The sequence below is a fragment of the Pseudophryne corroboree genome, chromosome 7, assembly GCF_028390025.1.
Source record: "Pseudophryne corroboree isolate aPseCor3 chromosome 7, aPseCor3.hap2, whole genome shotgun sequence".
NCBI lineage: Eukaryota > Metazoa > Chordata > Amphibia > Anura > Myobatrachidae > Pseudophryne > Pseudophryne corroboree.
This window is the reverse complement of record NC_086450.1, coordinates 351281710-351309556: the sequence shown is the minus strand read 5'-3', so window position 1 is coordinate 351309556 and position 27847 is coordinate 351281710. Positions and strand designations below refer to the sequence as shown.

At 46.7% G+C, this 27847-nt stretch overlaps 1 protein-coding gene across 1 annotated transcript in view; it reads left to right on the top strand.

Moving 5' to 3' along the window:
* The window catches only part of ACSM3 (acyl-CoA synthetase medium chain family member 3), a 136319-nt gene that overhangs the window by 57757 nt on the left and 50715 nt on the right, over nt 1-27847 (top strand). Inside the window, exons 11-13 of the mRNA XM_063934436.1 lie at nt 7236-7363; nt 16947-17046; nt 18358-18477. Of these exons, the coding sequence (XP_063790506.1) occupies nt 7236-7363; nt 16947-17046; nt 18358-18477 (348 nt within the window). The remainder of the gene's footprint in view (nt 1-7235; nt 7364-16946; nt 17047-18357; nt 18478-27847) is intronic.

The following is a 27847-nucleotide window of genomic DNA, read 5'->3' as shown; positions in this document are numbered from 1 at the left end:
ACCATGTTCTGTATTTCCAGAGCTTTTTCCACTGGAAGAAAAACCCTCTGCAATTCTGTATCCAGAATCATACCCAGGAACCAACAGCCGTGTCGTTGGATCCAACTGTGATTTTGGTAAATTTAGGAGCTAACCGTGTTGTTGCAAAATCGTCAGTGAAAGAGCAACATTCTTCAACAATTGCTCCTTGGACCTCGCCTTTATGAGGAGATCGTCCAAGTACGGGATAATTGTGATTCCCTGCTTGCGCAGGAGAACCATCATTTCCGCCATAACCTTGGTGAAAATCCTCGGAGCCGTGGACAGACCAAACGGCAACGTCTGAAATTGGTAATGACAATCCTGTACAGCAAATCTCAGGTAAGCCTGATGCGGAGGATATATGGGGACATGTAAGTAAGCATCCTTTATGTCGACCGACACCATAAAATCCCCCTCCTCCAGACAGGAGATCACTGCTCGTAGAGACTCCATCTTGAACTTGAATCTTTTCAGAAAGAAATTGAGGGATTTGAGGTTTAGAATCGGTCTGACTGAGCCATCCGGCTTCGGGACCACGAACAGGCTTGAATAAAAACATTTCCCCTGTTGAGACAAGGAAACCGTGACAATCACTTGATTTTTCACAACTTTAGTATCGCCGCGCTTACTATCTCCCTTTCTGGGGGAGGGGGCACGTCTTGAAACTCTAACTTGTAACCCTGGGTTACTATATCTACTATCCAAGGATCCAGGTCCGAGTGCACCCAGACCTGACTGAAGAGTTTGAGACGTGCCCCCACTGGTGCGGACTCCCGCAGCGGAGCCCCAGCGTCATGCGGTGGATTTGGTAGAAGCTGGAGAGGACTTCTGCTCCTGGGAACTTGCCACAACCTGTGACCTTTTTCCCCTTCTTCTCCCCCTCGCAGCAAGGAAGGAGGACCCACGTCCTTTTTTGAATTTGTTGGGCCGAAAGGACTGCATCTGATAGTGAGGCGATATCTTCTGCTGTGCAGGAACATAAGGTAAAAAAGATGACTTACCCGCGGTAGCCGTAGAGACCAGGTCAGTGAGGCCATCACCAAACAAGACCTTACCGTTAAACGGTAGAGACTCCATCGCCTTCTTAGAGTCAGCATCAGCATTCCATTGATGAATCCACAATGCTCTCCTAGCTGAGACTGCCATGGCATTGGCCCTTGACCCCAAAAGGCCAATATCCCTTACAGCTTCTTTTAAATATGCTGCAGCGTCCTTGATGTGACCTAAAGTCAAAAGCACACTATCCCTGTCTAGGGTATGTACCTCAGAGGACAAGTTATCCGCCCACTTCTCAATAGCGCTACTCACCCATGCCGCAGCAACAGCGGGCCTGAGTAGCGACCCTGTAGTGACATAAATGGATTTCAGGGTATTTTCCTGCTTACGATCCGCAGGATCCTTCAGGGCTGCCGTGTAAGGGGACGGAAGCGCCACCTTTTTGGATAGACGCAATAAAGCTTTGTCTACCGTGGGGATTGACTCCCAGCTGTCCCTGTCCCCAGAGGGGAACGGATATGCCATGGGAATTCTTTTGGGAACATGTATCTTTTTGTCAGGATTTTCCCAAGCTTTTTCAAAAAGTGCGTTCAGTTCATGAGAGGGGGGAAACGTTACCTCAGGTTTCTTTCCTTTAAACATACAGACCCTCGTATCAGGAACCGCAGGGTCCTCAGTTATATGTAAAACGTCTTTTAGCACCACAATCATGTACTGAATACTCTTCGCCAGTTTTGGATGTAATCTGGCATCACTATAGTCGACAATGGAATCAGAGTCCGTGTAGGTATCTGTATCTACTATCTGGGCAAATGCACGTTTCTGTGACCCCAAAGGGGTCTGGAACTGTGACAAAGCATCCTCCATGGATTTCCTCCATGTCTGGTTCTTAGACTCAGAATTATCAAATCTTTTAGCCAACTTAGTCACATTTGTATTTAAAACACTCAACATATTGACCCAATCATCCGTCTGCGGTGCCGACACTGTCACTCTCACCGAACTGTCTGTCCCCACGCCAGCCTCCACCTGGGAAGAGCATTCAGCCTCAGACATGTCGACACACACACGTACCGACAGCCACAAACACACTGGGGCTATAGGAGACAGACCCACAGCAGAGACTGTTAGAAAGACACAGAGAGAGTTCAGCCAGCTCTCAGCCAGCGCCTATCCCGGTTCTGAAGTCAGTAACAAAACTGCCCAGACCTGTTAGCGCTTTTATTATATACAATAATTCACCAATCACTAGTGCCCCCCCCCCCCCATTTTGCACCCTGTTACTTGCACAGCAGTGTGGAGGATCAGGGCCAGCGTCTCTGCAGCTTCTGTGAAGAGAGAAATGTCGCTGGTGAGAGCTATGCGGCTAAGCCCCGCCCCCTACATGGCGCGCTTAGGTCCCGCTCAAAATTCTTTATACTGGCGGGGGTCCCTTAACAAGTGCCAGGGCACTGTTATATTCTATGCCAGTGCTATTTGAGGCCCCCCATGCTGCCCAGGGCGCCCCCCCCCCCCTGCGCCCTGCACCCTGTAGTGCCGTGATTAGTATGGGAGCATGGCGCGCAGCGCGACCGCTGTGCGGTACCTCAAACACCGTCTTCTGCCGTCACTGAATTCTTCTGATCTTCTCATACTCACCCGGCTTCAATCTTCTGGCTCTGTGAGGGGGCTGACTTCGCGGGTCTGGGAATAAGCAGCTAGGCGTACCGTAGTGATCGAACCCTCTGGAGCTAATGGTGTCCAGTAGCCTAAGAAGCAGGTCTGCTTCTCTCCCCTCACTCCCACGATGCAGAGAGCCTGTAGCCAGCAGGTCTCCCTGAAAATAATAAACCTAAATAAAGTATTTTTCTGAGAAACTCAGGAGAGCTCCTCAGTGTGCATCCAGTCTCGCTGGGCACAGAATCTAACTGGGGTCTGGAGGAGGGGCATAGAGGGAGGAGCCAGTTCACACCCATTCAAAGTCTTATAGTGTGCCCATGTTTCCTGCGGATCCCGTCTATACCCCATGGTTCTTGAAGCATCCCCAGCATCCTCTAGGACGTATGAGAAAAAGTAATTACCGAGTAGAACAAAAGACAGGTGCTTACAGTGTACATAATACTGATACAATATCTCCATTCTCTGACAAAAGAATGTACAGTATTAACAGATGTATCAATCAGAGGATGGGGAACAGTCTGATATTTTCCTAAATAAGTGCCAGTCTGTAGGTGCAAACAATTTGAATATACACTGCTCAAAAAAATAAAGGGAACACTAAAATAACACATCCTAGATCTGAATGAATGAAATATTCTTATTAAATACTTTGTTCTTTACATAGTTGAATGTGCTGACAACAAAATCACACAAAAAATATCAATGGAAATCAAATTTATTAACCCATGGAGGTCTGGATTTGGAGTCACCCTCAAAATTAAAGTGGAAAAACACACTACAGGCTGATCCAACTTTGATGTAATGTCCTTAAATCAAGTCAAAATGAGGCTGAGTAGTGTGTGTGGCCTCCACGTGCCTGTATGACCTCCCTACAATGCCTGGGCATGCTCCTGAGACAGTCTGTGGTGCAACGTGGCATTGGTGGATGAAGCGAGACATGATGTCCCAGATGTGCTCAATTGGATTCAGGTCTGGGGAACGGGCGGGCCAGTCCATAGCATCAATGCCTTCGTCTTGCAGGAACTGCTGACACACTCCAGCCACATGAGGTCTAGCATTGTCTTGCATTAGGAGGAACCCAGGGCCAACCGCACCAGCATATGGTCTCATAAGGGGTCTGAGGATCTCATCTCGGTACCTAATGGCAGTCAGGCTACCTCTGGCGAGCACATGGAGGGCTGTGCGGCCCCCCAAAGAAATGCCACCCCACACCATTACTGACCCACTGCCAAACCGGTCATGCTGGAGGATGTTGCAGGCAGCAGAACGTTCTCCTTGGCGTCTCCAGACTCTGTCACATCTGTCACATGTGCTCAGTGAGAACCTGCTTTCATCTGTGAAGAGCACAGGGCGCCAGTGGCGAATTTGCCAATCTTGGTGTTCTCTGGCAAATGCCAAACGTCCTGCACGGTGTTGGGTTGTAAGCACAACCCCCACCTGTGGGCGTCGGGCCCTCATACCACCCTCATGGAGTCTGTTTCTGATCGTTTGAGTAGACACATGCACATTTGTGGCTTGCTGGAGGTCATTTTGCAGGGCTCTGGCAGTGCTCCTCCTGTTCCTCCTTGCACAAAGGCGGAGGTAGCGGTCCTGCTGCTGGGTTGTTGCCCTCCTACGGCCTCCTCCACGTCTCCTGATATACTGGCCTGTCTCCCGGTAGCGCCTCCATGTTCTGGACACTACGCTGACAGACACAGCAAACCTTCTTGCCACAGCTTGCATTGATGTGCCATCCTGGATGAGCTGCACTACCTAAGCCACTTGTGTGGGTTGTAGGGAGGTCATACAGGCACGTGGAGGCCACACACACTGCTGAGCCTCATTTTGACTTGTTTTAAGGACATTACATCAAAGTTGGATCAGCCTGTAGTGTGTTTTTCCACTTTCATTTTGAGGGTGACTCCAAATCCAGACCTCCATGGGTTAATAAATTTGATTTCCATTGATAATTTTTGTGTGATTTTGTTGTCAGCACATTCAACTATGTAAAGAACAAAGTATTTAATAAGAATATTTCATTCATTCAGATCTAGGATGTGTTATTTTAGTGTTCCCTTAATTTTTTTGAGCAGTGTATATTATTGGGGCAGATGTATTAAGCCTGGAGAAGTGATAAAGCAGTGATAAGTGCAAGGTGATAACGCACCAGCCAATCAGCTCCAATATGTAAATTGACAGGAGCTGATTGGCTGGTGCATTATTACCTTCCACTTATTACTGCTTTATCACTTCTACAGGCTTAATATATCTGCCCCTCAGTTTGGTATGTGGGTTATCAAGAGAATCTATATAATGGGACCATTTAGAGTACAATTTTTCTACGTTCTAATTGATATCAGCCAAAGAAGCTTTCCTGCCAAAGTATAGGAGTTGAAGGAGTATTATCTTAACTTCGGTTACAGAGGGAGTAGTTATTTTTGTCCAGTGACATAGAATCCATTTCTTTACCACAGTAACTATCACTGTAAAGAGCAGAGGTAAAGCGGATGGGTTGAAACCTAAATCCCAATTTTTTTCAATTGGCGCATAAATCGACTAAGGGGTCAGGAGACAAGCAAATCTGGCATATGTCATTTATAAAGAGTGGTAGCTTATTCCAGAACCTTTTTATTTTCCTTCAGTCCCAGAGGTAGTGAGTGAATGAACCCAGCTGAGGATACTATCATTTTAGGTTAACATACATCGTTGTCCGACTTTGAAATTAAATTAATACATCTTCCACACCTAATGCTGAAAATCAGTGATGCTAACAAATAAACAATGTTGATGGTGCAATTCAATTTCCTCTTGTTTGTAATGACGACTATTTCTGTAGATATTGTCAAAGTCGAAAAATATTCCAGAACACACAGCACGTATAAAATACACACACACATGCCCGCTGCGCGTGCACTTGTTCCGCCGTGCGTGCACATATCCACAATTTGCGTATGGTCGCTCCCGCGGTCCTGCGCGTGGTGTGGGTATTTACGGCGGAGTTTGTGAGCGCATGGAGGGCTATCAAAACATTACATATTTGATCCAAATAGTGCACATTGTACACATAGCCCCCCTGCACCACATCAGCAAGTATCAACAGTTTAAATGATTCCAGGACAAAGGGATTCACCTTTACAGGATAAGAGGGACCAGACTAAGGTTATAAGGTGGTGTTTGGTATCCAGCTGTAGAGTATTTTAAGGGTAACATTCCGGTGTTGGTTTGCGGAAGATCGCATGTTCCTGAGGATAGTTATGTGCAGAAGCAGAATATAGGTTTAAACTGTATTTACTGTATATTATGTATGCGGCGGGAATCCAGAGAAGACCACCCACAAGAGCAGTTGAGAAAGACATCGCCCACCTTTTCAAATCAACCTATGACCTCTCCTGTACTGTAAAGATGCATCCCTGTGTCCAATGGACAAAGTGATTACAGTATCCATTGTATTGCTTTTGGAAGACTTGTATAAATAAAGCCTGCTGCAGGCCGGCTAGTCAGAAGACTCTTAACGCTATCTACCTGATTAGCGGAGGACTGGACCAGGAAGCGCATGTGAATATTCTCACGTATGTACATTGACTGTAGCCATTTACTCTGTTGTATTGTAGTGTATAAATTGTATTGTTAACCCCCTTTCAGTTATATTACTCTGTGGTGTCGGAACCCAGTGTTTAACTACAAATCGGTGTTGTGTCCTCTTTTCCCTGCTAGGGTTTAAAGTGTATTACATTACCTAACTGTATAAGGTTCAAAAGTGTATTAATAAGGTGTGTACGCGCTGCGCTTTGTACCGTCAGCGCTGCATAAGGTGTAAAGTATAATATCATTGCATTGCATTACTACGAAGGTTTAAGGTGTATCAATTGAGTGTGTACGCGCTGCGTGTACTTTGTACCCTCAGCGCGGCGTTTGTACGCAGAGTCCGTACGCGGTACGGGACTCATTACGCAAATAGCGTAAAAGGTATATAGAGTGCATATTAAGTTTAGCGGCCGTAGCGGCTCCATGGTAAAAGTGTGTTTAAAGGTATAGCTTTATGGTTTAAGATAATATCGACATTATCAATATACACAAAGAATAGGGTGCCCTTCTGAGAGGAATAGTTAAACCAATCAAATAAAACACTACAATGTCATCAATAAAACAGTACAACAATGTCATCGTATACAGATTACATAGAAAATATGACAAACTAGCAGAAAAAACCCCCCTGCAAGTTAGATCACTAGGGTGTTTTTTTTTTTTTTTTACGAATGGCATAATACATACATACATACACGCGCAGACAAACTATTCCATAATCAGGTGTATCGCTTATAGAACTGAAATTACTAGTGACATTGTTAAGGCATAAAGATCATTTGTGTGGCGATACATATTAAAGAAATGTAGACAAAGTATTTCTACTACTAAGCAGCACATCATGCACAAAATATCTTCAAGTAAAGGAATTTTTCACTGATCTTGGAGAAATGTGACCAGTTTATTGTTTTTATTTCTAAATTAATGAGAAGCAATTGATTGTGTAATTTAGGTCAAAGTAATTCAGACTTTTGTACGATATCCGCTGTCAATAGGGTGACCCAGAGAAAACAGCTTCAACACGAAGAGGAGACTTCTACCTGACAGGAGACAGGGGCATGAAAGATAAAGATGGCTATTTGTGGTTTGTTGGGAGGTCTGATGACGTCATCTTATCTTCAGGGTAAATAGCGTATTTCACGCACAAAGACATACATAGCAGAACATTACTAATGGGCCTCGGAGTATAATTATATCCTCTTTTATATAGTCCGGCCTAGTTTATGAAATGTAAAAATGACAGGCTTCTTTTACTGAGTACTATGCACCAAACCCTGTGAGCTATCACTGCAAATTGGAAAAGCCATTTGATATAATATTCATTGTTAGCCCTACTGTCATGGCTCATTTTCTTACCTCCCTAGCCACCATATTTACAAACGGTTGTGGTAACATAAATCTAATGGCAGCACATCATATTTAGGGGGAGATTTATCAAACTATCTTCAGAGGACCAGGGGGGTTTTGACCACAACAACTAATCAGCTTCTAGATATACTATTTTAGAATACTAGATAAATGATAGCTTGAACCTGATTGATTGCTATGGGCACACACTTGTCCTTTTTTGATATGATAAATCTCCCCATAATTTGAAACATAAGTAACAAGCTATGACTCAGCTGATGTAGATTATTAATATAGAATGGCAATTATTATACTGCAAGTTGTTGCTGTTACTACACATGAAAATACTGAAAAGGTATAGGCCAATAATTACTAAAGCAGAAATCACACAGACTATAGGCCTGATTCAGAGTTGTATGCTATGCAGTAGCGGTGAAGGGTGTGGTATGGTATGCCGGCGGTCGGGCTCCCAGCGGCCTGCATACCAGCGCCGGGAGCCCGACCGCCGGCTTACCGACAGTGTGGTTAGTGCAAATGAGCCCCTTGCGGGCTCGCTGCGTTCGCCACGCTGCGGGCACGCTGGTGCCACGCTATTTTATTCTCCCTCCAGGGGGGTCGTGGACCCCCACGAGGAAGAGTAAGTGTCGGTATGCCGGCTGTCGGGATTCCGGCGCCGGTATACTGTGCGCCGGGATCCCGACAGCCGGCATACTGAAGACCACCCGCTGTGAATATATGCTAATAACACAGGAGGTGTCTAGTGTAAATAGATCCTGTGATCTGCTGCCGTGTCTGAGGACGCAGCATCGGATCATCTACGTGAACATCCTCTGGTTATTCAGGATGGGCGGGATATTCATGCAGAGCTGGAGCCAGTAAAGCAGCATGCAAGGACGCAGCCACTAGCTTCAGCACGCGCAGAAAACGGGGGAGACACCAGCCCCCCCATTCTCTCCAACACTGTCTGTTGCCACCAAAGCTCTGCTCCAAAGCGACTGCAGCTTGCAAGTCATGTTGTGGCTTGGGGCAGTGTGTGTGATCTTATGTGCACGTGCGCAGACGTCTCACCATCGGAGTTGTACGGAAACCATTGAATTTGCATACAACTCAATCAGGCCTTATACTACAGCTTTCCTAAGAATGAAGTCACGACTTTATTTAATCATCGTTAAACACAAACTTATCTTTGAGACCATCTTTTCAGTAACAATAAGCAGCAGTTATTAAACTTTAAAATAATTTGTTTACATGCGCATTATACACAGTTGCAGCACAAAATAAACTTTATTGTCCAAAAACAGGGTGATTGCGAGAGTAGAACTTATAATAATGTAACTAAATCCATTATTAATGGTTATGGCAGCTCTAATATATAGCAAAATATTAACACAAAAAAGTGATAAACAATAGGGACAGTGTTAATAAAATAATGCAGAGACCATCATCTTATAATAATCCTGGTATATTGTTACTAAACTATGCTAATAAAGCCATTATTAAAGATTATGTTTTACTCTAACAATCAGATCAGTGCACCAGAATAATACTATCTTTTCTATTGTTATCCAGTTGTAACAATTTGTAGTTGGTAGCACCTGTCGCACTTATAATATAATTATAAACATAGGTGGAGAGTAGAGTTCAGTCGCCAGTGCAGTTGATGTACTGTATTTACCTATGCATCTAGTATTAGAAAGTAAACAGGAATATCTTATGCTGTCTGGATCCTTCCACACCATCATGTCTTTTGGTATGAGGAAAAAAGAAGACTCTATGGGGTACATTCAACTGAAGTCGAAAACTGCCGTCTGTCGAAAAGACGGCAGTTTTCGACTTTTTTTAGGTCGGAAGGTGTTCCAACCTATTCAATATTTTCGTCAAGTTGAAAAATTCGACTTGTCGAAAAGCACGTGGATCGGCGGAATAGCTGCCGATCCACGTGCTTGTGTCAAAAACGGGGCCGTTTTGATGAGGACCCAGAGGAGGAGAGGGGGGATAGCCGCAGGGAGACGGGGGACTGCCGCGGGCAGCCAGAGGAGATCAGCGCTACAGCACAGCTCTGCAGCAGGATGACACACACCCGCGCCGCTCACGGCAGCGTCCACCCGGCTCCAGCAAGCTTGCTGGAGCCGGGTGGACACTGCCGTGAGGTCGGGCAGCTGTGTGACATCCATCTGTAGCGCTGATCTCCTCTGGCTGCCGGCGCCTGTCCCCCCGCTGGTCTACCCACGGCTCGCCCTCCCCCTCCTCCTCTGCGTCCCGCATCTTAATTCGAATTGAAAAAGTCGAATTAAGATGAGATTTGAATAGGGGTTGTCGGATCCATTCCGACAAATACATGTCGGAATGGATCCGACTTAAATTGAATATACCCCTATACTGGGGTTACGCTTAACTATAATAGGAAAAAAAATAATCCAGAACGGTATCAATGTTGATCAGTCTAAAATCTACTATTTATTAGATATGCATTAAAATAAAAGGAACAACACAGACACATACTGCATATACATTAAAAAAAAAGGGAAATAAATAAAAAAGGGAAAACTATGTTCCTGGACAGCGAATAAATGCCGTATAGGTTTCAATAATTTATTGATTAATCCTATGCAGATACATTATAAATGATGCGTGGATTTTATGGACCAAAATCTTATTCGGACTGTAATGAGTCCTGATTGTTAGATTAATTGCATGCGCTTAGAGAGGACACTCCAATATTATGTAATAATCAATAGAACGCCCATTGGGCTTGTTCAATATACACACAGATAAAAAAAAGTCCCTAAAAATGCTATTTTGCAAATAAGATAGGGAAATGCTACCAGTATCACACCATCATGTCTCAAGGTCCACTGTTTGATATCCTTGTATGTAGGTTACTGAATAAGCTGGGGGCAATTAAAATGTTATCGCACTCCCGACTAAAGTGACGGAAGATCGCGGAGCGATATTTAAATGCCCCCACTTATGGCGATGATCGTGTCCATTACACTCGGGTTGAGGCGCGCAAAGCACCTAAACCCGACTAAAGTAATGGGGCGAGCGTGAAAAAACCTGTGTCATTACAGCTCACTACCCCCGGGAGTAGCGAGCTGAAATGAACTTGTCACACCCATCCGCAGCCACATTAGAATACTGACTGTCGGTGGGCGCGATAGGTGGCAGAATGGGGGGGGGGGGGCAGAGATTTGAATCTCGCCCACTGACTCGCTCTCTGGATTTAATACGAATACTTTTAGGAGACCCTCTTTTCTTTGTATTGTACGATAATGAATGAATGTTGCAGACATATGTATTGAACACATTCACAAGTATCCCATTTCCAAAATACAGGAAGCTACTTTACAGTAAGAAGTATGACCTGGGAGTTAGGTCTCTAGACATTTTACACTCTGTACTCCATCACATTTGCATTAAAAGTACTAATGTGATTAGCCAAGCGGTGATAAATGGTCCTGCAGTTTAATTGCTATTTGTCCTAGCCCATTCTATTTAATCCAAGGGCCGCTAAACTGTAATTCCTAAATTTGTACTGACATTACCGTCCTATAGCTTAAATAATGACAGAAGTGTGGTTAAGACCGCGGCAGCCAAGCAGAAACATGACCTGTGAATAGCTGGTTCATCTGTAGACATAATAGAATTTTCTCTATCGTCCTAGTGGATGCTGGGGTTCCTGAAAGGACCATGGGGAATAGCGGCTCCGCAGGAGACAGGGCACAAAAAGTAAAGCTTTTTCCGATCAGGTGGTGTGCACTGGCTCCTCCCCCTATGACCCTCCTCCAGACTCCAGTTAGATTTTTGTGCCCGGCCGAGAAGGGTGCAATCTAGGTGGCTCTCCTAAAGAGCTGCTTAGAAAAAGTTTAGCTAGGTTTTTTATTTTACAGTGATTCCTGCTGGCAACAGGATCACTGCAGCGAGGGACTGAGGGGAGAAGGAGTCAACTCACCTGCGTGCAGGATGGATTGGCTTCTTGGCTACTGGACATCAAGCTCCAGAGGGACGATCACAGGTACAGCCTGGATGGTCACCGGAGCCACGCCGCCGGCCCCCTTGCAGATGCTGAAGTCAGAAGAGGTCCAGAATCGGCGGCTGAAGACTCCTGCAGTCTTCAAAAGGTAGCGCACAGCACTGCAGCTGTGCGCCATTTTCCTCTCAGCACACTTCACACGGCAGTCACTGAGGGTGCAGGGCGCTGGGGGGGGGCGCCCTGGGAGGCAAAATGATTACCTATAAAGGCTAAAAATACCTCACATATAGCCCTAGAGGCTATATGGAGATATTTAACCCCTGCCTGGATTCACTAAATAGCGGGAGACGAGCCCGCCAGAAAAGGGGCGGGGCCTATCTCCTCAGCACACGGCGCCATTTCCTCTCACAGCTCCGCTGGTCAGGACGGCTCCCAGGTCTCTCCCCTGCACTGCACTACAGAAACAGGGTAAAACAGAGAGGGGGGGGCACATTTATGGCGATATTTTGATATAACAAAGCAGCTATAAGGGAGCACTTATTATAAGGCTATCCCTGATATATATATAGCGCTTTTGGTGTGTGCTGGCAAACTCTCCCTCTGTCTCCCCAAAGGGCTAGTGGGTCCTGTCTTCGTTAGGAGCATTCCCTGTGTGTCTGCTGTGTGTCGGTACGTGTGTGTCGACATGTATGAGGACGATATTGGTGTGGAGGCGGAGCAATTGCCAAATATGAGGATGTCACCCCCTAGGGAGTCGACACCGGAATGGATGCCTTTATTTATGGAACTACGGGATAGTGTCAACACGCTAAAGCAGTCGTTTGACGACATGAGGCGGCCGGACAATCAATTAGTGCTTGTCCAGGCGACTCAAACACCGTCAGGGGCTGTGAAACGCCCTTTGCCTCAGTCGGTCGACACAGACCCAGACACAGGCGATGACTCCAGTGGTGACGGTGACGAATCAACCGTATTTTCCAGTAGGGCCACACGTTATATGATTTTGGCAATGAAGGAGGCGTTACATTTAGCTGATACTACAGGTACCACTAAACAGGGTATTATGTGGGGTATGAAAAAACTACCTATAGTTTTTCCTGAATCAGAAGAATTAAATGACGTGTGTAATGAAGCGTGGGTTGCCCCTGATAAAAAGTTGATAATTTCAAAGAAATTATTGGCATTATACCCTTTCCCGCTAGAGGTTAGGGAGCGCTGGGAAACACCTCCTAGGGTGGACAAGGCGCTAACACGCTTATCTAAACAAGTGGCGTTACCCTCTCCTGAGACGGCCGCACTTAAAGATCCATCAGATAGGAGGATGGAAAATATCCAAAAAAGTATATACACACATGCAGGTGTTATACTACGACCAGCTGTAGCGACTGCCTGGATGGGCAGTGCTGGGGTAGTTTGGTCAGAGTCCCTGATTGAAAATATTGATACCCTGGACAGGGACAATATTTTACTGTCGTTAGAACAAATAAAGGATGCATTTCTTTATATGCGTGATGCACAGAGGGATATCTGCACACTGGCATCACGGGTAAGTGCTATGTCCATTTCGGCCAGAAGAGCTTTATGGACGCGACAGTGGACAGGCGATGCGGATTCAAAATGGCATATGGAAGTTTTGCCGTATAAAGGGGAGGAGTTATTTGGAGTCGGTCTATCAGATTTGGTGGCCACGGCTACAGCCGGGAAATCCACCTTTCTACCTCAAGTCACTCCCCAACAGAAAAAGGCACCGACTTTTCAACCGCAGCCCTTTCGTTCCTTTAAAAATAAGAGAGCAAAGGGCTATTCATATCTGCCACGAGGCAAAGGTCGAGGGAAGAGACAGCAACACGCAGCTCCTTCCCAGGAACAGAAGCCCTCCCCGGCTTCTACAAAAGCCTCAGCATGACGCTGGGGCTTCTCAAGCGGACTCGGGGACGGTGGGCGGTCGTCTCAAAAATTACAGCGCGCAGTGGGCTCACTCGCAGGTAGATCCCTGGATCCTGCAGATAATATCTCAAGGGTACAGGTTGGAATTAGAGACAGATCCACCTCGCCGTTTCCTGAAGTCTGCTTTACCAACGTCCCCCTCCGAAAGGGAGACGGTTTTGGAAGCCATTCACAAGCTGTACTCTCAGCAGGTGATAGTCAAGGTACCTCTTCTACAACAAGGGAAGGGGTATTATTCCACTCTTTTTGTGGTACCGAAGCCGGATGGCTCGGTAAGGCCTATTCTAAATCTGAAGTCCTTGAACCTGTACATAAAGAAGTTAAAGTTCAAAATGGAGTCACTCAGAGCAGTGATAGCGAACCTGGAAGAGGGGGACTTTATGGTATCCTTGGACATCAAGGATGCGTATCTCCATGTTCCAATTTACCCCTCACACCAGGGGTACCTCAGGTTCGTTGTACAAAACTGTCACTATCAGTTTCAGACGCTGCCGTTCGGATTGTCCACGGCACCTCGGATCTTTACAAAGGTAATGGCCGAGATGATGATTCTTCTTCGAAGAAAAGGCGTATTAATTATCCCATACTTGGACGATCTCCTAATAAGGGCGAGGTCCAGAGAACAGCTAGAGATGGGATTAGCACTGTCTCAAGAAGTGCTAAAACAGCACGGGTGGATTCTGAATATTCCAAAATCCCAGTTAATGCCGACAACTCGTCTGCTGTTCCTAGGGATGATTCTGGACACGGTTCAGAAAAAGGTTTTTCTCCCGGAGGAAAAAGCCAAGGAGTTATCCGAGCTTGTCAGGAACCTCCTAAAACCAGGAAAGGTGTCTGTACATCAATGCACAAGAGTCCTGGGAAAAATGGTGGCTTCTTACGAAGCAATTCCATTCGGCAGATTCCACGCAAGAATTTTCCAAAGGGATCTGTTGGACAAATGGTCAGGGTCGCATCTTCAGATGCACCTACGGATAACCCTGTCTCCAAGGACAAGGGTGTCTCTTCTGTGGTGGTTGCAGAGTCCTCATCTATTGGAGGGCCGCAGATTCGGCATACAGGATTGGATCCTGGTGACCACGGACGCCAGCCTGAGAGGCTGGGGAGCAGTCACACAAGGAAGAAACTTCCAGGGAGTATGGACAAGCCTGGAAACGTCTCTTCACATAAACATTCTGGAACTAAGAGCAATATACAATGCTCTAAGCCAGGCAGAACCTCTGCTTCAGGGAAAACCGGTGTTGATCCAGTCGGACAACATCACGGCAGTCGCCCATGTGAACAGACAGGGCGGCACAAGAAGCAGGAGTGCAATGGCAGAAGCTGCAAGGATTCTTCGCTGGGCAGAGAATCATGTGATAGCACTGTCAGCAGTGTTCATCCCGGGAGTGGACAACTGGGAAGCAGACTTCCTCAGCAGACACGATCTTCACCCGGGAGAGTGGGGACTTCATCCAGAAGTCTTCCACATGCTGGTAACCCGTTGGGAAAGACCAATGGTGGACATGATGGCGTCTCGCCTCAACAAAAAACTGGACAGGTATTGCGCCAGGTCAAGAGATCCGCAGGCAATAGCTGTGGACGCGCTGGTAACGCCTTGGGTGTACCAGTCGGTGTATGTGTTTCCTCCTCTGCCTCTCATACCAAAAGTATTGAGAATTATACGGCAAAGAGGCGTAAGAACGATACTAGTGGTTCCGGATTGGCCAAGAAGGACTTGGTACCCGGAACTTCAAGAGATGATCACGGAAGATCCGTGGCCTCTACCTCTAAGGAGGGACTTGCTTCAGCAGGGTCCCTGTCTGTTTCAAGACTTACCGCGGCTGCGTTTGACGGCATGGCGGTTGAACGCCGGATCCTAATGGAAAAAGGCATGCCGGAAGAAGTCATTCCTACTTTGATTAAAGCAAGGAAAGAAGTAACCGTGCAACATTATCACCGAATTTGGCGAAAATATGTTGCGTGGTGCGAAGATCGGAGTGCTCCGACGGAGGAATTTCAACTGGGTCGATTCCTACATTTCCTGCAATCAGGATTGTCTATGGGTCTCAAATTGGGATCTATTAAGGTTCAAATTTCGGCCCTGTCGATTTTCTTTCAAAAAGAATTGGCTTCAGTCCCTGAAGTCCAGACCTTTGTTAAGGGAGTGCTGCATATACAGCCCCCTGTGGTGCCTCCAGTGGCACCGTGGGATCTCAATGTAGTTTTGGATTTTCTAAAATCTCATTGGTTTGAACCACTAAATAAGGTGGATTTGAAATATCTCACTTGGAAAGTGACCATGCTTCTAGCCCTGGCTTCTGCCAGGAGAGTGTCAGAATTGGCAGCTTTATCTTACAAAAGCCCATATCTGATTTTCCATTCGGACAGGGCAGAACTGCGGACTCGTCCGCATTTTCTCCCTAAGGTGGTGTCAGCATTTCATCTGAACCAGCCTATTGTAGTGCCTGCGGCTACAAGTGACTTGGAGGACTCCAAGTTACTGGACGTTGTCAGAGCATTAAAAATATATATTGCAAGAACAGCTGGAGTCAGAAAATCTGACTCGTTGTTTATATTGTATGCACCCAACAAGATGGGTGCTCCTGCGTCTAAGCAGACGATTGCTCGTTGGATCTGTAGCACAATCCAACTGGCACATTCTGTGGCAGGCCTGCCACAGCCTAAATCTGTAAAGGCCCACTCCACAAGGAAGGTGGGCTCATCTTGGGCGGCTGCCCGAGGGGTCTCGGCATTACAACTTTGCCGAGCAGCTACGTGGTCAGGGGAGAACACGTTTGTAAAATTTTACAAATTTGATACTCTGGCTAAGGAGGACCTGGAGTTCTCTCATTCGGTGCTGCAGAGTCATCCGCACTCTCCCGCCCGTTTGGGAGCTTTGGTATAATCCCCATGGTCCTTTCAGGAACCCCAGCATCCACTAGGACGATAGAGAAAATAAGATTTTACTTACCGATAAATCTATTTCTCGGAGTCCGTAGTGGATGCTGGGCGCCCATCCCAAGTGCGGATTATCTGCATAAATTGTACATAGTTATTGTTAACTAATTCGGGTTATTGTTGTAGGAAGCCATCTTTCAGAGGCTCCGCTGTTATCATACTGTTAACTGGGTTTAGATCACAAGTTGTACGGTGTGATTGGTGTGGCTGGTATGAGTCTTACCCGGGATTCAAAATCCTCCCTTATTGTGTACGCTCGTCCGGGCACAGTACCTAACTGGAGTCTGGAGGAGGGTCATAGGGGGAGGAGCCAGTGCACACCACCTGATCGGAAAAAGCTTTACTTTTTGTGCCCTGTCTCCTGCGGAGCCGCTATTCCCCATGGTCCTTTCAGGAACCCCAGCATCCACTACGGACTCCGAGAAATAGATTTATCGGTAAGTAAAATCTTATTTATTCAATGTTAACTCTGCTCCTAGAATTTTTCCTCATGTTTTAGATACCGTATTGGTCCGTTTGAAGTAGAGAGCGCTCTAATAGAACACCCGGCAGTTGCAGAATCTGCAGTGGTCAGCAGCCCAGACCCAGTTAGAGGAGAGGTAACACTCAGCTATCTCTATCACCATTCAACAATACAGTATCCCAGTTTAATTAAGCAGAACTCACAACCATTAGTTACATTTGCTATTTCACAACACGGAGGGCCAGTTTGTAAACCCTGATAGGCATATATTCTGGCACCCTGTTCCTGCAGATAATGTGGCTATGATATTTGGGTTTCTCCCCTGGGTAGGAGTCATTTCCCCATTGCTTCCCATGTGCAGGAACATGGAAAATATCCGTTGGTCGGCCGCGGCAGGGCATATATTGCCCGATGCGGCAAACTTTCTACTTAGAAAATATTGCATCAGATGGACATACTGGATGATCCGGCATGCTTGACCGAGCAATCTTTTTGGATCGATTGCCCAGATAATTGAAATGTATATGTGCGCAATCTTCCAATATTGGGAGGACCGGGCAGATAAATGTAGTGTGTATGCCCAGCATAAGCCTACACTGACAATTATTGTTGCATGACAAATATCAGAATGATAATTTACATATTTATTGGTTGATTTTGTGGCAGTCACTGTGGCAGCAATTCCATCATGTTAATCATGTTCCAATTTTTTGTTACATCATGAACATATTTGAAGAGTAGTATAAGGGTAATAAATTCAACACACTGTATTCGCATTGCACAAGGCTTCCCCATGTGCTTTACTGCATGCTATATTGTTGGGTGCATAAAGAGGTTAGTAGATACTCGGTGATCCCCATGGAACCCTAATAGTGCAGGTTTTCCAGATCATCTAACTGGAGCACAGTTGTTACTTGACTTAAGGGCCCTACACACTGGGCGATTTTAACAACCAACAACATTATCGTTGTTCAATTTTTGCATACACACTGGACGATATCTATAGCCGATTTGGACGATATGACCGTACATTACATCTATATCGTCCAAATTGGCTTTCATGTATAAACGATGATAGACCAACTGCTGGGACGTGAATCGTTGATGCATACACACTGAATGATATGAACGATTTATTGATTATTTTTGAATGATATCGTTCATAGTGTGTAGGACCCTAAACACAGAGTAATTACTACTGAGGATACCTTAAAAACATGCACTGTTAGGGTTCCATGTGAACAATACACCTTTTTCCATAATAGCGTTCAATGTTTTGTAATCCATGGCAACCAGTTTATACATATCTGTACTCACAGTTTACATATTGTCTGCTGTGGGTGACAGACCTTCTATAGAATGCATTATAGTGTATATTGAGTTCCAATTGTGTCCCATAGCATACCAAAATGTTTTTTTAAGTCTTAGAATTATGTTTAATGTGTAGGTTGTGAAAGCCTTTGTTGTCCTGTCTCCTGCATACAATGCACATGACCTAGAGAAACTTACAGCAGAACTACAAGAACATGTGAGAAAAGTAACAGCCGCCTACAAGTACCCAAGAAAGGTGAGCATCTCAATTACTAACTGCAGGGAATGATTATTTTCATGTGATAATACAGAATATAAAAATCTATATATTTTTGTTTTCTGCAGCAGGGTACATTGATTTTAACCATGCCTCCAGGCACTGAGAACTCAGTTTCGAGTTGGTGCCTGCAGCAGCAGATCACTTAAAAGGAGGGCTGCACTGGTCAGCCCTGAAAAAGCTTTTCTAAGATTTCTTCTCTGGGCTGTCAGCGCTGTATGTCAGGGTGACACTTCAGCGCTGTAGCTCCATCACCTCCCAAGCAGCGTTGCATACTCCTGCGGCTCAGTTCCCAGTTACTTGCGGCGGAGACGTCCCGGCTTAGGCACACAGTCGCAGACTTCTCTCCTGGTTCGCATGGCTGCTACAGGGAGGAGGTAATAGGGTCCCCAAGGCGGGACCCGCCATTAAATCGCTTTCCGTCCACGACCTAGGGGAGACGTTGGCGTGGACACTGTCACCGAGCAGGGACCCCACTAGACCACAGGGGCATCTGAGTACAGATCGGGTGTACTAACACCCCACTTAATAAGACTCACAGTACCCGGGGTGGAAGTCCAGCATAGGGGAGGCGCTTGACCTGCATCCCCTCCCCCGGCCCAGGGCGCCATCTCTTCGCAGATTTCCCACCCTGGAGCTGCCTCACACTCTCCCTCACTCCCTGAGATGCTGTGCGCCATCTTATGAGCATAGCTGCGGCTGGTCTCCGGGATTGCATGGCAAGGTCTCCCTTGTAAAGCCACCTGTACACAGCGCTGAGACTTTACAAACACTTAAGTATCCTTCATGTCTTTCTACAGACAGCGTTAGTTGAGAAAGAGTGTACCTAGTACTGAATATATTTTATGAGTAGTCTGATATATCCTCCGGTTACTGACCGCGTTTATTGTGATAATTTCTGCATTGACTGTGACTGTGTGTGCCTGTATTTGCTGTGTGGTTTCACTCTCAGTGTTTCCTAGATATCACTGTCACTATATTCTGTACCCTAAGGGACTAGGTGCATCTAGGTCCGCTAATATAGGGGCTAATTCAACAAGGAACGCAAAACTGCAAAAATACGTAAAATCTGAGACAAAAAATACAAAATCTGAGACAAAAAATACAACTTCTGAGACGTAGCAAAAACTGTGTATGCACTAAGAAAACTAGGCGTGTAGGGGGGCGTACTAAACGGCTGGACTCGCAAAAACTACGAGCAAGGGCATGTTGTGGGCATATGCAGATTTTAGACAGGCGGGGCATACACATTTTTTGCAAGTGAACTCACATTTATGGTGTGCAGTTTCTGAGTGACTACAGGTCTACCTTAAAATCTGCACAAGCTGATCTCAGTTGTAGAATGTTCGATGTATACTGCAATCATTGCTTCATTACACCCTGAAGCAGCTCACACTGCTGACCACAATTCAGTTTATTCAGCTGCATTGCAACTTAACATGTAAGGGAACTTTAAACTATTTAACACAGGGTTGGGGAACCTTTGGCCCTCCAGTTGTTGCTGAACTACACATAGCAGCATTCCTTGCTACAGTTTTGCTATTTGGCCATGCTAAAACTGTTGCAGGGCATGCTGGGATGTGTAGTTCAACAACAGCTGGAGGACCAAAGGCTCCCCATTCCTGATTTAACACATGTATTACTCTAAAATATATGTTAGTAGTAACCTAATTCTCTAACGTACTAGTGGATGCTGGGGACTCCGTAAGGACCATGGGGAATAGACGGGCTCCGCAGGAGACATGGGCAATTTAAGAAATAATTTAGATTCTGGTGTGCTCTGGCTCCTCCCTCTATGTCCCTCCTCCAGACCTCAGTTTGAATCTGTGCCCGGTCGAGCTGGGTGCTGTTCAGTGAGCTCTCCTGAGCTTGCTGTAAGAAAGTATTTTGTTAGGTTTTTTATTTTCAGGGAGCTCTGCTGGCAACAGACTCCCTGCATCGTGGGACAGAGGGTAGAGAAGCAGCCCTGCTCTTTGAAGCTAGGTCCTGCTTCTGAGGCTACTGGACACCATTAGCTCCAGAGGGATCGTACACAGGATCTCACCCTCGTCGTCCGATCCCAGAGCTGCGCCGCCGTCCCCCTCGCAGAGCCGGAAGACAGAAGCCGGGTGAGTATGAGAAGCAAGAAGACTTCGAAATCGGCGGCAGGAGACTCCGTTCTTCACATGAGGTAACGCACAGCACTGCAGCTGTGCGCCATTGCTCCAAACACACCTCACATACTCCAGTCACTGTAAGGGTGCAGGGCGCAGGGAAGGGGGGGGGGGGGGGCGCCCTGGGCAGCATATGGACCTCTGTTTGCAAAAGTACTCATATATACAGTTGGGCACTGTATATATGTATGAGACCCCGCCAAAAAGATATGTATTTTAGCGGGACAGAAGCCCGCCGTCGAGGGGGCGGGGCTTCTCCCTCAGCACTCACCAGCGCCATTTTTTCTCCACAGCTCAGCTGAGAAGAAGCTCCCCAGGCTCTCCCCTGCAGTTCACGGTAGAAAAGGGTAAAAGGAGAGGGGAGGGCACATAATTAGGCGCTAAAAACACAATATACAGCAGCTACTGGGTTAACATTAAGTTACTGTGTTATTCCTGGGTTATATAGCGCTGGGGTGTGTGCTGGCATACTCTCTCTCTGTCTCACCAAAGGGCCTTGTGGGGGAACTGTCTTCAAAAAGGGCATTCCCTGTGTGTGTGGTGTGTCGGTACACTTGTGTCGACATGTCTGATGAGGAAGGCTATGTGGAAGCAGAGTGGGAGCAAATTAATGTGGTGTCTCTGCCGACGGCACCGACACCTGATTGGATGGATATGTGGAAGGTTTTAAATGATAATGTTAATTCCTTACATAAAAGGTTAGAAAAAGCTGAAGCCTCAGGACAGTCAGGGTCCCAACCCATGCCTGATCCTATGTCGCAGAGGCCGACAGGGTCTCAGAAGCGCCCACTATCCCAAATTATTGACACGGATACCGACATGGATTCTGACTCCAGTGTCGATTACGATGATGCAAAGTTACAGCCAAGATTGGCTAAATCCATCCGTTATATGATTATAGCTATTAAGGATGTGTTGCACATCACAGAGGAAACCCCAGTCCCTGACAGGAGGGTTCATATGTATGGGGAAAAGAAGCCGCAGGTAACTTTTCCCCCCTCACACGAGCTCAATGAGTTATGTGAAAAGGCTTGGGAATCTCCAGATAAAAAACTGGAGATTTCCAAAAGGATTCTTATGGCGTATCCTTTCCCGCCAACGGACAGGTTACGCTGGGAATCCTCCCCTAGGGTGGACAAAGCTTTGACACGCTTATCCAAGAAGGTAGCCCTGCCGTCACAGGATACGGCTACCCTCAAAGATGCTGCGGATAGAAAACAGGAGGGTACCCTGAAGTCCATTTATACACATTCAGGTACCTTACTGAGGCCGGCAATCGCGTCGGCCTGGGTGTGTAGTGCTGTAGCAGCATGGACGGATACCTTATCTGAGGAACTTGATACCTTAGACAAGGATACTATATTAATGACCCTGGGGCATATTAAAGACGCTGTCCTTTATATGAGAGATGCTCAAAGAGACATTAGCCTACTAGGTTCTAGAATAAATGCTATGTCGATTTCTGCCAGAAGGGTCCTGTGGACTCGGCAATGGACAGGTGATGCCGACTCAAAAAGGCACATGGAGGTTTTACCTTACAAGGGTGAGGAATTGTTTGGGGAGGGTCTCTCGGACCTGGTCTCCACAGCTACGGCTGGAAAGTCGAATTTTTTGCCATATGTTTCCTCACAGCCTAAGAAAGCACCTTATTACCAAATGCAGTCCTTTCGATCACAGAAAAACAAGAAAGTCCGAGGTGCGTCCTTTCTTGCCAGGGGCAGGGGCAGAGGAAAGAAGCTGCACAACACAGCTAGTTCCCAGGAACAGAAGTCCTCCCCGGCTTCCACTAAATCCACCGCATGACGCTGGGGCTCCACAGGCGGAGCTAGGCCCGGTGGTGGCGCGTCTCCGAAATTTCAGCCACAAGTGGGATCACTCCCAGTTGGATCCCTGGGCAATAGATATTGTGTCTCAGGGATACAAGCTGGAATTCGAGGAGATGCCCCCTCACCGATACCTCAAATCGGCCCTGCCAGCTTCCCCCCACGAGAGGGAAATAGTGTTAACTGCAATTCACAAATTGTATCTTCAACAGGTGGTGGTCAAGGTTCTCCTCCTTCAACAAGCAAAGGGTTATTATTCGACCATGTTTGTAGTACCGAAACCGGACGGTTCGGTCAGACCCATATTGAATTTAAAATCCCTGAACATGTACCTAAAAAGGTTCCGGTTCAAGATGGAATCGCTGAGAGCGGTCATTGCAAGCCTGAAAGGGGGAGATTTTATGGTGTCTCTGGACATAAAAGATGCATACCTTCATGTCCCCATTTATCCACCTCATCAGGCGTACCTCAGATTTGTGGTACAGGATTGTCATTACCAATTTCAGACGTTGCCGTTTGGTCTCTCCACGGCTCCGAGAATATTTACCAAGGTAATGGCGGAAATGATGGTACTCCTGCGGAAGCAAGGGGTCACAATTATCCCATACTTGGACGATCTCCTCATAAAAGCGAGGTCAAGAGAGCAGTTGCTGATCAGCGTAGCACGTTCTCTGGAAGTGTTACGGCAACACGGCTGGATTCTAAATATTCCAAAGTCGCAGTTGGTTCCTACGACTCGTCTGCCTTTCCTAGGCATGATTCTGGACACAGACCAGAAAAGGGTTTATCTCCCGATAGAGAAAGTTCAGGAACTCATGACACTGTTTAGGGACCTATTAAAACCAAAACAGGTGTCAGTGCATCACTGCACTCGAGTCCTGGGAAAGATGGTGGCATCATACGAGGCCATTCCCTTCGGCAGGTTCCATGCGAGGACCTTTCAATGGGACTTACTGGACAAATGGTCTGGATCACATCTTCAGATGCATCGGTTAATCACCCTATCCCCCAGGGCCAGGGTGTCTCTCCTGTGGTGGCTGCAGAGTGCTCACCTTCTCGAGGGCCGCAGATTCGGCATTCAGGACTGGGTCCTGGTGACCACGGATGCAAGCCTCCGGGGGTGGGGAGCAGTCACACAGGGAAGAAATTTCCAAGGTCTGTGGTCAAGTCAGGAGACTTGCCTTCACATCAACATCCTGGTACTAAGGGCCATTTACAGCGCCCTACGTCAAGCAGAGACCCTGCTTCGCGGTCAACCGGTTCTGATTCAGTCAGACAACATCACCGCTGTGGCTCATGTAAACCGACAGGGCGGCACAAGGAGCAGGGTGGCGATGGCGGAAGCCACCAGAATTCTTTGCTGGGCGGAGAATCATGTAAGCGCACTGTCAGCAGTGTTCATCCCGGGGGTAGACAACTGGGAAGCAGACTTCCTCAGCAGGCACGACCTCCACCCGGGGGAGTGGGGACTTTATCAAGAAGTCTTCGCACTGATTGCAAGTCGGTGGGAACTGCCACAGGTGGACATAATGGCATCCCGCCTCAACAAGAAACTACAGAGGTATTGCGCCAGGTCAAGAGACCCTCAGGCGATAGCTGGAGACGCCCTGGTGACACCATGAGTGTTCCAGTCGGTCTATGTATTTCCTCCTCTTCCTCTCATACCCAAGGTGTTGAGAATCATAAGAAAAAGAGGAGTGAGAACAATACTCTTTGTTCCGGATTGCCCAAGAAGGACTTGGTATCCAGATCTGCAAGAAATGCTCACAGAGGACCCGCGGCCTCTGCCTCTAGGACAGGACTTGTGCAACAGGGGCCCTGTCTGTTTCAAGACTTACCGCGGCTGCGTTTGACGGCATGGCGGTTGAACGCCGGATCCTAGCGGAAAAAGACATTCCGGATGAGGTCATTCCTACGCTGATAAAGGCTAGGAAGGACGTGACAGCTCAACATTATCACCGTATATGGCGAAAATATGTTGCTTGGTGCGAGGCCAGGAATGCCCCTACGGAGGAATTCCAGCTGGGCCGTTTCCTTCACTTCCTACAGTCAGGAGTGACTTTGGGCCTAAAATTGGGTTCCATTAAGGTCCAGATTTCGGCCCTATCAAATTTTTCTTTCAAAAAGAGCTGGCTTCTCTACCTGAAGTTGTGAAGGGAGTGCTGCATATTCAGCCCCCTTTTGTGCCCCCAGTGGCACCTTGGGATCTTAACGTGGTGTTGAGTTTCCTGAAATCCCACTGGTTTGAACCACTCAAAACGGTGGAATTGAAATATCTCACGTGGAAGGTGGTCATGCTACTAGCCTTGGCTTCGGCTAGGCGTGTGTCAGAATTAGCGGCTTTGTCACATAAAAGCCCCTATCTGGTTTTCCATGCGGATAGAGCAGAGTTGCGGACCCGTCCACAATTCCTGCCAAAAGTGGTTTCATCTTTTCATATAAACCAACCTATTGTGGTGCCTGTGGCTACTACTGACTTGGAGGATTCCGAGTTGCTTGATGTGGTCAGGGCTTTGAAGGTTTATGTAGCCAGAACGGCTAGAGTCAGGAAAACAGACTCTTTGTTCATCCTGTATGCTTCCAACAAGCTTGGTGCGCCTGCTTCAAAGCAAACTATTGCTCGCTGGATCTGTACCACTTTTTTTTTTTTTTTATATATATTTTCACATTAAACAATAACATAAGGAATGTTAATAATAACAACAAAGAAACATGTCATGTAACTTTCAACATAAAAAAACAACTATTTTTTTTTCCTTTTTCCGCCTGCGTTTGTGGATTCACCAGCGGAAGTAGCTCGTCTTGTTGTTCGATGCATCCTGTCAGTAGGTATTTGTGGCTGATGTTAAATTGTGACATCAGAAACCTTTACGCAAAAAAATGCGACTAAGTGTAAGTTTTTTCGCAAAAAATGCGGAATTTTAAATCTCATTGCAAAATTAGTAAATTTCACAAGTCCACCTTTTTTTGTAACATTAAATTAGTGTTGCAGATATTCCGTTTGGGCGTGCTTTCGGAATTCTGCGATTGATCGCAGTTTTTGCTAATTTGTACTTTTTACGATCCTTACTGAATTAGCCCCATAGTGTGACTCAGTATTTATCCAATACGTATATTTTACTGTGTACTCCGTCTCATAATACCGGATTTATTCGCAGGTATTGCATTTTGTCTGGCTTTATCGTACTAAGTCACTCTGTTGTTGCATTTATACATAATGTCTAACAGAAAGGGTGGTAAATCAGTGGAAGCTCCTGCAGCTTGCAGAGTATGCTCCAAAGATTTACTAGAGGGGGAAGTTTTGTATGATGGTCTGTGTACCACGTGTCATACATCTTCTAGTCAACACGCAGCTCCTGTCCACCCTGGGCTGCGTTCACTGACCCCTTTTACACTCGCACTCCCGGGATGCTTCCCCGGGACTGATCCCTTTCACACTGCACTAAGACCTGGGATCGACCCGGGACAGCCCCATTTACACTGATCCCGGGATATCCCTGCAAATGCATATGTATGTCATTTAGAAATGGCCTTGGGCTCAGAAAAGATGACATCTTCTTTTCTGAGCTCAAGAAAGCTCCAATCCGAGGCCTTTTAACAGTCCTGGGATAGTGAATCCCGGGACGGGCCCTTTCACACTACACAGCTTCCCAGGACGGTCCCGGGACCAACCCTGGTCGAGACCTGGGTTGAAATCCCGGGATGCTCATCCCGGGAAATTGACCCTGTACCCTTTCACACTAAGAAAAATCCCGGGATGATACGCGTTCACGTGCAAAATCCCGGGATTTTCATGCGAGTATAAAAGGGGTATAAAAATTTAACCTACTGGGTACTCTGGTAGAATGCCTTACGCCCCCTATGGGACCACCTTTGCCATTACCGCCACAAATTGTCCCTATGGTTAATCTGCCTTGGGCGAAAAATGTATGTAACCAGCTGCAGAAATTAAATAAGTCCTTGGTTAGACAAAAATTCACCCCAGGTCACTCCCGTGTCTCTGGGTCATCTAAGCGGGCTGCTTCCTCCTCAGAATCCACATACCTCTCTGATGTTTCATCAGAAGAGGAGGGGGATCATACGGTCCTGTCAGACACTGAGTCAGGTGTTACTGATGAGGATTCTCCCTTGCAGATTGATGTCCCTGCCCTAGTGGTTGCTATTAAGCAAATCCTACAAATCTCTGATTAAGAGGATTCTACTACTGTGGCTAAGAAAACCATGTTAAACGGCAGAAAGTGGTTAAAAATCTATTACCCCATTCTGACCCTTGGTCTACTCCAGGGAAGAAATTCTCTTTGTCTAAACGGGCTTTGGCTCGCTATCCTCTCCCTGCAGAGTTATGTACCAAGTGGAAAAAAGTCACCGCCGGTGGATTATCCTCGTGGTGTCGTCCACTCTGCCTGTCACTTCACTGAAGGAACCGTCAGATAAGCGTGTGGAGGGATGCCTGAAATCCATTACCTCATTACAGGAGCTGTGCATACAGTAGGCCCACTATTGCTGCCTCCTGGGCTGCAAAAGGCACTGACGTGTGGCTTCAGACATTAGAGGAGGAACTGCCCAAGGATATCTCTGACACTGCCAGACAATACATGTCTCACATTACCACTGCCGTCTATTACATTTATGAGGCATCCTCTGAGGCAGGTGTGTTGGCGGCCAAGGCTTTGACTACGTCTGTCCTGGCTCACCGTATTCTGTGTTTGAGGTCATGGAAGGTGGACCTAGACTCCAAAAAGACCTTGGAGGTACTCTCCTTCACTGGGGACATTTTTTTTCTGGAAGACCTAAATAAAATTGTGTCTAAATTAGCAGCTGCTAAGACTGCTTTTCTCTCAAATACTAATCCTTCTGCACAGAAGGCAAAAGGTACCACCTTTCGTTCCTTTCGGCCTCAAAGGAAAGCAAAAGGACAGGCATACCCAAGACAATCTTGTGCTTCCAAAACCACCAAGCCTGAGGCGAAACAATCCTGGGCGGCCCGTCAACCAGCTTCTAAACCAGACAAGCCTGCTGCATGACAGGGCGGGCCTCCCCCTGGGGCCGACCCTCTCCCAGGGTGGGGACCGACTTCTACAGTTCACCCAGGTCTGGTTAAAGATCACTTCAGATGCATGGGTGCTGGAAGTTGTTCACTGGTACGCGGTCTCTTTCAAGAGATGTCCCCCCTCGCCAGTTTGGCACCACAGTTCTCCCTTCGGAAACCGTTAAAGGCGCAAGCTTTACAAATGGTTGTCAGTTCTCTCCTGAGTACAGGAGTGGTTGTGCCGGTATCTCGGTCTCAAGAGAGGCAGGGGTTATTATTCGACCCTGTTTATAGTCCCGAAACCCAATGGGTCCTTCCGGCCTATACTCAACCTAAAATCTCTG